The sequence below is a fragment of the Pseudorca crassidens genome, chromosome 12 (assembly GCF_039906515.1).
Source record: "Pseudorca crassidens isolate mPseCra1 chromosome 12, mPseCra1.hap1, whole genome shotgun sequence".
NCBI lineage: Eukaryota > Metazoa > Chordata > Mammalia > Artiodactyla > Delphinidae > Pseudorca > Pseudorca crassidens.
The window spans coordinates 82,214,023-82,227,963 of NC_090307.1; the positions used below are offsets into that span (position 1 = coordinate 82,214,023).

Genomic DNA, 13,941 nt, shown 5'->3' on the forward strand with positions numbered 1-13,941 from the left:
CAAAATAAAAGTTATGAGACTTCCCTGGTGGCGCAGTGGTTAAGAATCCACCTGCCGATGCAGGGGACACGGGTTCAAGCCCTGGTCTGGGAAGATCCCACATGTCACGGTGCAGCTAAGCCCGTGCACCAGAACTACTGAGCCTGCACTCTAGAACCCATGTGCCACAACTACTGAGCCGGTGTGCCACAGCTACTGAGCCAGTGTGCCACAACTACTGAAGCCCTCATGACTAGAGCCCATGCTCCACAACAAGAGAGGCCCTTGCAATGAGACGGCCGCCCACTGCAGCGAAGAGTGGCTCCTGCTCGCTGCAACTAGAGGAAGCCCGTGTGCAGCAACGAAGACCCACGCAGCCAAAAATAAACAAAAAATAAATAATTAATTAAAAATATATGTTTAAAAAATAAATAAAATTTATAATTTAGAGAAAAAGACAACAGAACAGGAGAAACTGGGAGAAAATTTTGCAGCACACCTAACAGATTAATGTATATTATCTTCTGTGCTATTCATAGAGTTGCCACTAGCCATGTGACTATTGAGTATTTGAAATAGTGCCGTAGTTTTTAATGATAATAGTTTGGAGTGTTGGGTTAAATAAAATATATATTATTAAAGTTAAGTTTGTCTTTTTTTTTTTTTTGCGTTACGCGGGCCTCTCACTGTTGTGGCCTCTCCTGTTGCAGAGCACAGGCTCCGAACGCTCAGGCTCAGCGGCCATGGCTCACGGACCCAGCCGCTCCACAGCATGTGGGATCTTCCCGGACCGGGGCACGAACCCACGTCCCCTGCATTGGCAGGCGGACTCTCAACCACTGCACCACCAGGGAAGCCCAAGTTTGCCTTTTTAATGTGGCTACCAGCAAATTTTAAATTACATATGTGGCCCCCATTATATTTCTTTTTTACACTGCTGATCTATAATATATAAAAATTTCCTGCAAATCAATAAGAAGACAAACCAATAGAAAACTAGACAAAAGATACAAGTATAAAATTCATCAAGAAGAAATACATTTGACAAATAAACATCCATACATATATTTGTTAATTCAACAAGTATTTACTGATCTCCAGGCACTGTATTAGTCACCAGGGAGAGTTTTACATAAACTCATCTGAGAAGGCCTCTCTTAGGAGGTGACATTTGAGTGGAAGTGTGAATTTGACTTAGTTTCATTATTAATCAAGAAATGTTATTTAGAGATTCTTTTTCACCTGTTAAAATAGATTGATAATATACAGTGTTAGCAAGGTTGTGGAGGAAAGGACACTTAAATACTGTTAGTGGGAATATAAATTTATATAGCTTTTTTGCAATGCGATTTGACTATGTCTCCAAATGTAAATACATCTATCCTTTGACTCTGTAATCCCGTTCCTAGGAATCCATCCTAAGAGGCTCAAATGTGTACAAAAAATATGAATGAGGGTGTCCACTGCAGCATATTATGTAACTGCCACAAACTGTAAATAACTGAAATGTCTTTTGGTGAGGTGTGACCATTTAAGTGACTACTACAAACCCATTAAAAAGAATGAGACAACTATACTTGCAACTTTTCTGAAAGTTTGAAGTTGTTTGAAAACAAAAAGTTACCCACCAAAAATGCATCATGACAAATTGAGATTTTCCCCAAGAATCAAGGATAATGCAATATTAGGGAGTTTATCAATATACTTTAAATCATGACTGGAGAAAGAAAACAGGAATGAGATAGACCCAGAAGCACTAGCTTGGAAAGCCTCCCACCCTATAACAAGTGGAAAAAAGCAACTTTCAGAACAAATATAGTATAATACTATTCACATTTTTAACTAAGAGGAAAAGGAAAAAATGAAAAACTCTGAGTGAGAGAGAGAACCAAACTAGCTACGTGACTTTGGGCAAATCATTTTAACTTCTCTGTGCCTCAATTTTCCCATCAGTAAAATGAAAACAAAGCATCTGCCTCACTGGGTTGTTATGAGGACTAATGAGATAACCCTTGAAAAGTATTTAACACAGTGTCTGGTACATAATAAATGCTCAATAAATGTTATCTGTTACTATCATTTTGTCAGAGAAAAACTCAGAGGCCAAAACAACTAGAGAAGAAAAAATTTTATTTGAAAAGAAATACAGGGAAGTCCAGCCTCAAAATGACCAGCCAGCCAAATAAAAAGCACAGCACAAGTATTTAAAGGAAACAAATGCAAAATTGCCAAGGTCACCAAGTTTTACATTAATCTGTTCGTGATTAAAAAGCAAAGCAGAACAGTATCTTTCTCAAAAGATTACATATCCACAAAAGAAGTGACCTGTGTTTAGGCATCCATATAGCAAAAGGCAAGGATGAAATTCTTTGCCAAGACTTAGGGGATATACTCAAGGTTTCAATATCAGAGGGATGCGGGCTAGATAGACTAACCTGTTGTTCTTGGTTTAATCTCAGGATACAAATTGCTATTTCTTTCTCATGACTGTGATACATGATGTGCTTAGTGATAATGAAAACAGGAGAAAGTGTCAGTTGTTTTCGTTTCATATTATTCATGGGAAAAAAATCTAGAAGCAAACATACCACACTGTTATCTTTGGGAAATAGAATTGGGAGAAGAGCTTACTATTTACTGCATATGTTTCTGTAGCATTTGAATGCTTTACATGTTCACAAATTTCATTCATAATTTGTGAAAGAACTAAGAAGATCATATAAATTTTAAATATTGAAGCCATCCCTTGTTTCTTTCTAGTTCCTCCACAGCAGATGGGATAGTTTGCTTTTTAAGCTCTTCAGAAAAAGATTTATAAACCGTGCATTTTCTCTAAAAGCCATTTCTACCACTTCAGTCTGTAGCATCTGTCAGGAGACACTTAATATGCAATTCCAGTTGGGAGAGAAAAGAATTACAGCCAATGAATTGGGGAGGGGGGGTAATTAATCCTTTCCTGCTTCGTTGTTAGATGATGACCCTGAAGCGCAAGCCCCACACCAGTGAAGTCCTGTAGAGTAGAAATCTGGGAGTTCTAAAATATCCCACCCTCATCCCTCCCCCCATATCCTTACATCTACCCAGCAGATTTACCCATGGGCAGCCCCTTCTTCAAGAACCAGAGGAAGAAACGGATTCATTAGAGGACTCCTGGGGAGAAAAGAGTCCACAGTTAATACTGAAAGAGGCTTTTCATCTGTTTTTCAAGCTAACCATGGACCCATTCCTGGAATGACTCAACATCTCCCTTATGAGCCCCAGAGGGATGGTGAATTGCAGAGAGGAGGGTCACATACAGGATGCCAGACTGGCAACAGGTGATGAAGGTTGGGCAGGATTTGCTCGTGTCTTGCACTCAAATCCCCCTTAACCAGGCACCAGCATGACTCTTCTGACCTGCAGCAGACAAGTCAAGTGGCCTGGGTAGCCCCCACCTCACCTGTGCTCATGGGCAATTCACAGATGTAGACACACCCTTCAACATGGCACACACTGGCTGTCCTTCCCACTTCCGTGGTCACTGCTGTTGAGAACATGAAACTGGCTTTTCATCCAAACAGCCAAGAGTTGACAATGTTTGTGGGGAGATTGGCGGGGGGTGTCTCATTATTTTTTCTCTGGTTACAGCAAAACACAAACATCACCAGAACTAATCTGAAAACTGGGTTTTCCAAGGTAGCATGATAGAATAATGATCATTTTGGGAGAGTCTGAATCTACGTAATTTTAAACTGATCATGAACTCACAATCTGGGGTTCTAGGATTCTATGCACTGACTTTGATTGTGAAGCCTCTAAAACAAAGTTTCCCAAACTTGGGTCCCCAGATTCTATTCTGTCAAGGGGTAGAGATTGATCACCTGTAATTCTGATAAGTAGCCCAGATGATTCTATTGCACACCAAGGATCTCAGCTTTAGAAGAAGAATAAAACAGGCAGTGGCAATTCACAATGAAAGGTAACATGTATTGAGCATATAGTATGTCCTGGACCGATGCTAACCACTTTGCCTGCATTAACTCATTAGCACCTCTCATAGGAAGGAGGTGTTATTACTGTTGCTCCCAACTTACAGATGAGGACACCAAGGCTTAGAAAGCTTGGTAATTTGCTCTAATTCTCACAGCTGATAAGATGTGGAATTTGAACTCAGATCTCTCTGCGTTTAGAGCCCATACTCTGTGACACACTTCCTTGGGTTAAATCTTAAGGTGGTAAGCATCTTGACCTTGCAGGGTGTTAAGGATAGCTCTCTAGACCAAAGCTTTTCAGTCCTGAGACTGCCAAATACTGTGGCAGCAACCCAAGTATCCATCAGTGAATAAGGAGATAAACAAAATGTACTCTATCCATAAAATGGAATGTTAGCCTTAAAAAGGAAGGAAATTCTGACACATGCTACCACATGGATGAACCTTGAGGACATTACGCTAATTGAAATAAGCATAAAAAGACAAATATTCTATGACTCCACTCGTATAATGTCCCTAGCATAGTCAGATCTATAGAGACAACATAACATGCCGGTTGCCAGGGGCTGGAGGGTGGGAAGAATGAGGAGTAGGTGTTGAATTGAGTGCAGAGTTTTAGTTTGAGACGATTGATTATGGTGATGTTTGCACAGCAGTGTGAATGTACTGAGTGCTGCTGAACTGTACACCAAAAATGGTAAATCTTATGTTAGGCACATTTTACCACAATTTAAAAAAACTGGTGTCTGGTTCCTGCACCAGTTAAATCAGAGTCTCTGCAGAATAGGGCCCAGCTATCTGTATTTTTTAGAAATATACTATCCAAGTGTTTCTAATGGGCACCCAGAGTTAAGAACTCCAAGAATTCAGCGTACAGAATTCTGGAGCTCACCCTGCTGGCAGTCCCTGGCATCGTTGCAAGTTCTCACTCTCCCATTCACACAAGAGGCCTAAAAGCAGAACTCGCTGGGAAAGGCGAATCTCCCAGCCTGTTGCTGACTAAGGTGGCTGGGTCCAAGCATTAATGGAAGGTCCTGGAAGCAGAAAGCTCTGTGGTATACTGGGTGCTTCTCTGGCTTGTAGTTGCCTGCATATGCCTCATTCCCCTTAAGAGTCGACGAAGAAGGGTGATTATTACTGAAGTACTGAGCTTTCAGGATCAAGAATAGAGTTCCCACGGAAACCTACAGTTCACGGCATGGATCAGGTCACTCTGTCCCTAACGTATAAGTGCATATTTCCGGTCTTATTTGGGCTGCAGGATGACTTTTGGGGAATTCTCAGCAATGGGAGTTACGATAAAGAGAGCTTATTAGAAGAGAGAAGAATGGCATCTGGCCTCCAGCTCAGCAGCAAGGATTCTCTGAGCACCTCTACTTTGCCTGGGACTCCAAGATGCCCTCAATGAACTCATATTCTTTAGGGAAACGGATGTATTCATTCAGCCAATACTTACTTCTTGAGTCCCTACAATGGCCCAGACATTGCTCAAAGGGGCACAGAATCTGATTCTGGGCCTTTGCACAAGGATAATCTGCTGAGCCCAGTGATACCCTGCAGTTGCTGGATCATGGGGAAGCCTGGGGGAACTCAGAGGAGAGGCCAGGATGGCTGGGACACTGGGGACGGGTAGCTGCTGTTTACCAACCAGTACGAAAGTATTCCAATATTTTAACAGCTGGGAAAGCTGTATGAGTGGGTGCCAGATGAATGGCAGCTTGGCTTGGGCAAAGAGGTGAACAGTTCAGCCAATGTCCCTGACCTTCTTGTGTAGGAACGGGCAATCTTTTTCTGTCGTAGACCAACTAGTAAATATTTTAGGATTTGGTAGACAGTATGCTCTCTGTCCCAGCTACTCAACTCCATCGTTGTAACATAAAAGCAGCTACAGACAGTAGTAAACAAGTGGTTGTGCCTGCATTCCATACAGACTTTGTTTATAAAAACAGCAGGCTGGATTTGGCCTATGGGCCATAGTTTGCAAACCCCTCTTCTAGTGGATGAGACAGATATACCCATTCATCCTGTCATCATACAAATATTTATCGCGCATCTTCTACATGACAAATATTGCACTGGGCACTGGTATACTGTGCTGAACAAGTTGGAATGGTCCCTGCCCACAAAGCACTTAATGGGAGAGGCCAAATCAGTCTGTTCAATATGCTACGGTAAATATTAAGATGAAAGTAATCAGGAAATACAGAAGAGGAAGTTAACTCAGACTGGGAGTTCAGGGAAGACTTCCTGGAGGAAGTGGTAACCGTGCCACCTGCTCAGATCAGCCTGGGAAGCCATATCTTTCCCTGTGGGTTGTCATCACCAGCTCTTCCCTTGTGTCCTCCAGTCTCTGAACAGCTACAATGATGGAGACATCGAAGGATCCAAGCGGCTTGGGAGGAATGCCAAGTGGGTGGCCTTCGCCTCCATCATTATTGGCCTTCTCATCATTGCTATTTCTTGTGCAGTTCACTTCGCACGAAAGTAAGTAGGCTTTTTTAATCCCTCCCAATGTAAAATGTCTTTTCTTTTTTGTTTTTTTTTTTTTAATTTATATATTTGGCTGCACCAGGTCTTAGTTGCAGCACGTGGGATTTTTAGCTGTGGCACGCGGGATCTTTTAGTTGCAGCATGCAGGATCTTTAGTTATGGCATGTGAACTCTTAGTTGCAGCATGTGGGATCTTTTAGTTGCAGCATGCAGGATCTTTAGTTATGGCATGTGAACTCTTAGTTGCAGCATGTGGGATCTTTAGCTGCGGCATGCGGGATCTTTTAGTTGCAGCATGCAGGATCTTTAGTTATGGCATGTGAACTCTTAGTTGTGGCATGTGGGATCTTTAGTTGTGGCATGTGATCTCTTAGATGCAGCATGTGTGATCTAGTTCCCCGACCAGGGATGGAACCCAGGCCCCCTGCATTGGGAACATGGAGTCTTAGCCACTGGACCACCAGGGAAGTCCCCTAAAATGCCTTTTCTTGAATGTCCACTGGAGTCAACAAGGATAGGTTAGATTGTGCTTAGTAACAAACAATCCCAAACAAAAGGTTTTGATTTTTCCTCACTGCTGTTCCATGGGCCTTGTAGGTTTGCGGAAGGTCTCTCTTCCACACAGTCACTCAGGGTCCAGGCTATCTGAAACTCCACCATCTTATAGCTGCTCTATCTAAAACAGGAGTCAACAAACTTTTCCTTTAAAGGGCCAGATAGTAAATATTTTAGGCCACTGTCAGCATCTCAGTCGCAACTACTTAGCTCTGCCATTTTAGCACAGAAGCAGCCATATCCGATCTGTAAATGGATGGGTGTGGCTGTGTTCAATAAAACTTTATTTATAAAAACAGGGAGCTGGCCCATGGGCCATAGTTCTCCAACCTCTGATCTAGAGCATGAGGGCTTCTCAAGCTAAGACAGGGGACAGAAAAACCAGAGAATCCCACGTGGGTTTTCACTGCCTCAGCCCTGGAGTGACACATGTCACTTAGGCTCATAATTGATTGGCTAACACCAGTCACATAGTTCGACCAAACTGTAAGAGAGTGAGAACTGTAGGGCAGTAAGTGGAATATTTAGGTTATTGCTTGCTCTGCCTTAGCATCTAATCTGCTAAATGATTTGCTACATGACGTTGCATCCAACTAGCCTAACTATTCTTAGTTTAAGAGCAGAAGGGTCTCCACAGATGTTTGGTATTTTCCGTGAGCTCTCATCTCATAAAGAGATGGGTGCTGTTGATGTTTCTCTCTGGATTTGGACAAATTTATTCTGATTTCTCCAACCAGCTGAGATGGGCTCCCTCTGCTAGAATCAATGATACTTTCCATCAGAGGTTTGCCAGAGGGCAAGGTAGTGTGATGGACAACCAAGACCTGGAAATGGCAAGTACAGATTCATCTCTGTCTCACTGCGTAACTCCTAGCAAAACAGATAAGAACTCAAATCCTTTCACTCTTCTGTCAGAGCAGCACTGTTCCTCCTACACCGTTTCCCTCAAGCTGAGAAGATCAGTCTTTCTGACTTGGTTTCAGGAAGGGCCCACTGGGTGGATAAGAGAGGAGCGGCACACCCTTTAGCCTGCCAGGTCAGCCAACCCCACCTTGGCAACCAAGAGTGTAGTGGATGTCACAGTAGGTCAGCTTCCTAACAGGCAAGCCAAATCCATGAGCAATCGGGCAGTTGGGTGGAGGGGGGAGATGTCAAAATACAAAGAGTCATAAAGGAAAAAAATAGATGGCTTTGGCCAAAGAGAGGAGAAAAGGACACTAAAATATCAAAGGAACCTCAAACTTTCTTGCCTGCAAGATGGCAAATTGATGATGTTGGTGTGTGAAGGAAAAGACAGTTGAAAGATAGATGTGAACACACCAACTTTCCTCTTAAGGAAAGCGTAATGTGCTTGTGTGTGTGAGCACAAGGCTGTGAGCTGTGGAGTTAATGGTGCGGGTTTGGGACCAGACTTCCTGGACACAAGTACCCCCTTTACCACTTACTTACGGTGAGACCATCAGCCAACTGCTTACCTTTCTCAGCTTCAGTTTCTTCCTCTGTCAACTGGGGATTATAGTAGCACCCATTTAATAAAGCTGTCGTGAAGGCTGATGAGAATGTGTATAGGTTGGCATCTGTTCCTTAGTAGTACAGAAAAGATACAAACCATTTATTCTATTATTACTACGGTTGTCAACATGACTGGGGGAGGACATCAGAGTTTAAAATGCTACTAAATAGAGTTCAAGGCTTTGTACATATGAGCCGAGCTCAAAGGACGGTGTTCCAGGGGAACGAGGCCAAGTCCTGGCCCGACTCCTGGGGGCTTGTGAAAATACATACTGCCCAGATCGGTGTTTGAGCTAAGTGGTTATAATAATAGCAGCTGACACTGACATAGAACTTACCATATGCCAGATACTGTTCTAAGCTCTTATATGAATTAACCCTCACCGAGTCCTCACAGCAACCCCATGAAGTAGGTAGTATTATCCCCATTTTTGCAGATGAAGAAACTGAGGCTCAGAGAAGTGAAGTGACTTGCCTGCTGTCTCACAGCTAATAAGTTGTAACGGTGGGTGTTAAGCCCAGCATAATCTGGCTCTGGAAACTGTCCTCAGCCAAACACCGCACAGCCTCTAAGCTAGTACGTCCTTTCTAGTACATCCGCTAACAAAGGCCAGTGGACGGCGCTCACCTTGTGGCTAACTCGAGAATTATTTATACGGTGCTTGTGCGGTGAGGTTCCAACCTACCACAAGAATGGGATGAGTTAGGGCCCAGGGTAGCAAAATCAAAAGGCTGCAGGGGTTAGGCAGGGAATGTCCACGCGTGAAGCAGCCTGGTCGCAGGACCAGGTAGGTAGCAGTAGGTAGCAGTAGGTAGCAGTGGGGGCGGTGGTGCGAGGAGAGAGTGCAGTTTATGGGGAGCAGCCAGCACTCTGCTCCGGCTACTCGTCACCGCTTGGAATGCAGATCTCATGGGCCCATTTTCCAGAAGACATTGAAAAGCTCGGTCTTCATTTAAAATCTGATTTTTAGATTTTTTTTTTTCTTGCGGTACGCGGGCCTCTCACTGTTGTGGCCTCTCCCGTTGTGGAGCACGGGCTCCGGACGCACAGGCTCAGCGGCCATGGCTCACGGGCCCAGCCGCTCCACGGCATGTGGGGTCTTCCCGGACCGGGGCACGAACCCGTGTCCCCTGCATCAGCAGGCGGACTCTCAACCACTGCGCCACCAGGGAAGCCGGATTTTTAGATTTTGACAACCAGTTCACATTGTTTAAACACGTGGTGAGGGCCCAAAACAAAAAACACAAAAATCGCACCTGCAGCCTGGACATTAGCTACTTTGCAGTCTCCGGGGGACAGTTTGGCTTTCAGAGTTCAGTTTGCCTATTAGACACCATGCAAGAAGTTTTACTAGGGATGCAGAAGTCTTCATGTATGGGGACTTTCTCCATTCTTAATATAAATGTTTCTATCTGGAGATAAAGCATTGATGTTTGTATGCTTGTGATTGAGGTTTTGTTAGTAGTAGTAAAGGACAGGAGAGGAAGTCCCCTCTCCACCCCTTCTCCCTGAGGGGAAGTGTTTCACAGCTGTTAGAGCCTGGCCCGCAGCAGGATTCAAATCCTAGTTCTACCACCCAGACCGCCCGGACGTGTCATGAAACTCTCTGTGCCTCAATTTCCTTCTCTATAAAGTGAGGATAGAATTTTCCCCACATCTGTATGGTCAGCTTCCTTTCAGATACTTTTTCTTCCATGTTATCAAAGAAAGCAAAAATGTCTTCCAGAGTTAGAATCCCATGGAGACACTCAAATTTAAAGGCTTTGGGGTGTGTGTGTGTTTGTGTGTGTGTAAGTGTAAGAGACAGCAAGAAACTAGGCCTCAGTGAATGAAATCAATTCTATCTTCCGTTAAGACCAGTAACAAGGCCGATTTCTCAGTAATCCTTAGAAATAAAATTTCCCAGCCTGGCTTAATGCAGGAACTGAATGGCAATGTGGAATTGCTAAGGCAGAGGTTCCCAAGCTTTGGGCTGCAGAAGAGTTACCTGGGGAGTTTTAAAAGAGGTGGACATCGTCGGAGCCCTACCTCAAAGGATTCCAACTCACAAAGCCAGAAGCGAGGACCAAGAATCTGCATTTCCAAGCTCCCCGCTCCTGCCCTAGGGCTCTGGTGCAGGTGATCAGAACGCACTGAACTTTCTCCCTCCCAAATCTAAAAGGCAGAGGCACTAACAGTAGCCAGCCGTTAACAGAGTGGTCAGTTTTCATTTACCTCAGCAAACTTGTCATCCTAACATGTTATATCTAACTCAAGGCCAAGGATGGGGGTCATTTTACAGCCTAGGAGACGGACCCGCAGAGAGAGGCTCTTTTGTAGCAATCTAAAAGGCAGCAAGGACTTCCTTGGAGGGGCTGGGAAAATCTGACTTTAGAGAAGAACTCCCCTAGAGATAAGACCGAAAGGTTTGAATATGTCAGTTTTCTGCGTTTCATTAAAAAAAACTGTCTGAAGTCACCTATTGCCTTTTAAAAATGGTGAAGTTCTGCCTTTCAAAAAAGTGTTCCTTATCCTTATTAAGAAAACTGTAACCAATCTCTTGTCCCTCAAGTGACTGGAATCTCGGGTAGTTTGTTTTCTCGGAATAGACTCAGGTCGTGATAGTCTCTTCTCCCAAACTCATAAAAAAGTCTCATTCATCCTAGTTTTTTTCCTCCCAGTCTTATCAAGATATAATTGACATATAGCGCTGTGTAAGTTTAAGGTGTCCAGCGTAATGACTTAACTTATATACACCATGAAATGGTGACCACAGTAAGTTTAGTGAACATCTATCAGTTCATGTAAATACAAAATTAAAGAAATAGAAAAAAAAATTTTTCCTTGTGATGAGAACTCTTGGGATTTGCTGTCTTAACCACTCTTATATGTAACGTACGGCAGCACTCATTATATTTATCACATCGTACGTCACGTCCCTAGCACTCATTTATCTTATAACTAGAAGTTCGTACCTTTTGACCACCTTCATCCAACTCTCCCTCCCCCCAGCCCCTGCCTCTGGTAACCCCAAATATGATCTCTTTTTCCATCATTCGTCCTAATTTTACAGGTTGTCTGTGTGAGCCGCATGGTGCTTAGAGCAAAGAAAGAGTTGCATGACATGCGGTCCGTTAGAACTGGGAATCATTGAACTAAAATAGTCAACAGTTTGGGATAGAATGCTGAGCCGTCAGAAGAGAAGTGTTCTGGTCCAGATGGAATCAGAAACTTGCAGTCTCTTGCAGTTATAAAGTCCGCTGCCCGCAGGTTACTAGGGAAAGTGGAGGAATGGATCACAGAGGTGAGATGTTTAAATACTGCAGCCGTCTCGTTCTTGATCCCGCTTCTTCACATGCCCAGCCTACGTCAGCAAGTCTACAGAGTTTTACTTTCTGCTGGTGTCTGAGGATTCAGGCAAGTGAGGTTGTTGTAGTCATGTTTCACAAAGCACAGGCCTCACCTGTGACAGATTCAGCAGAGATGTTTGTGTTGTATGTTTAAACACTGGAACCACGTCCCGAGCTCAGTGGGAGCCCTGTACCCATTCATACTCATGAGTGTTGAGCGACCTGGTGGCCAGAAGCTCCATTTAAACGGTTGCTTTTTTCTCTTTGAGGAACATGCATAGTTGATTTCTGTAAATGCACATATATTGCAATTCCACTGACCTTACATCTCTGGGTGTTCTTGTAGGTACCTAAACAGCTAGGCACACTCCCACCATGTATTAAAAATGTTTGTCACTCTTAGCAATAAGAAATTTCATGTTCCAGAGTTCCATTAAGGAAGAACTTGACTTCTAAATTTAAGGATCCCACGACTCTCTCCCATTAGTAGGTTCAGAGTTAGTAGATGTTAACGCATTCTGTACGGCAAAGCTTCCGTCTCACAAACAGACTGGAAAGGTCCTTTCCCGACCTCAAAATATCCTGCCTTTGCATTAGAAGGGAAGTAGGCATATACTTACTTACATATACACTTAAGCCTACATCTCAAGGGGGATAAGAAGCAAGGACTTGGTCTTGCAAAAACATAAAAGCAAATCTCTCTTATTCCCTGTATTATTGGCTGGTGTGAGGCTTCTTGGTGATTGTTTCGCGCAGGATGTGTCTTCAGAGAATTTTTATGATTCCATGATGAAAAATGGGGAACATTACCTGTTTCCAGAAGATCAGAAGGGCTTTCTTTGTTGGTTCAGATGAGTTGCAGTAAAGACAAGTAAGACCTAAGTCATCAACAATGGACAGATTTTTGCTTTGAAAAGTTTGTAAGCTGGTGGGACATTGATGAAAACATCAGAATAAACATGTTCAAAAAAATAAAGAAATGTTTTTAAGAGAAAGACATTTTTATAAAGGAAAGAAAAAGATGTTCAACCTCTTCAGTAACCAGGGCAACACAAATTAAAGCAACAACAAAATACTCATATATATATATATATATATATATATATATAATTTTTTTTTCTGTCTGCCAGATTGAAACAATTTAAAAGATGGATAATGTCAAGGTGGGTGAGAGTGTGAAGAATTGGTTACCACACTGTCGGTGGAACAGTAAATTGGGACAGTCTTTTGGGAGATCAATTTGGTTGTATCTATTAAACTTTAAAATTTATGTGCCCGCCCACCCAGCAACTCTGCTTTTCAGCGTCACAAAAAGGCATGTAAAACAGTAGTTCTCCTCCTTACACATTAAAATCACCAATGCCCAGGGCGCACCCTGGACCAGTTAAGTTAGAATCTCCAGTGAAAGGGCAGGGCATTGGTAGGTTTTAGGGCCCTACAGATGATTCTGACCTGCAGCCTAGGGATGAGAATCAAGGATGTGCAATGATGTTCATTGAAGCTCCGTTCGAAATAGGGGAAAGCTTGAAACAACCTAAGTGTCCATCAGCAGGAAAATGGTTAAATACACAGTGGTTCATTCATAGGATGGAATAATACACTGCAGTTTAAACATGGAAGTATCTCCCTTGCTGTGGCTTTATAAGGCCCCAGAGGATCTGGTGGCTGCTTCTCCATCCTCATCTCCCAGGACCCTCCCCCTCACTCCTCCACTTCAGCTACATTGAATTCCTCTCTCTTCTTTGAGCAACAGAAGTATGCCGCAGGGCCTTTGCACTTGCTGGCCCCTCTACCTAGAATTTTCTTCCTCCCAATATTCACATGGCTTGTTCCCATCTCTCCTTGAGATGCTTGCTCATATGTTACTTAGCAGAGAGGCTGCCCCTGACCAACTTCTCTAAAATAACACCCACAGCCCCACGTCTCTTCCCTGTGTCCCCTTAACCAAGTTTACTTTTCTTCCTAGTATTTACTTCTCCCTGACAAGTTTTATATATGCATATAATTTTTTATATAAATATATAAAATATATATTTTATATATATATAAAATGGTCTGTTTCCTCCTACTGGAATGAAAACTCCAGGAACATTTTCATTTCATT

General features: G+C 43.1%; 1 protein-coding gene across 2 annotated transcripts in view; it reads left to right on the forward strand.

The window, feature by feature from the left end:
- TMEM233 (transmembrane protein 233) overlaps positions 1-13,941 on the forward strand; it is a 41,671-nt gene that overhangs the window by 24,594 nt on the left and 3,136 nt on the right. Inside the window, exon 2 of one of the 2 annotated variants that reach the window (XM_067700783.1) lies at positions 6,298-6,434. The exons of the other annotated variant lie outside the window; for it this stretch is intronic. Coding sequence (XP_067556884.1) covers positions 6,298-6,434 — 137 coding nt within the window. The remainder of the gene's footprint in view (positions 1-6,297; positions 6,435-13,941) is intronic. 2 annotated transcript variants of the gene reach the window in all.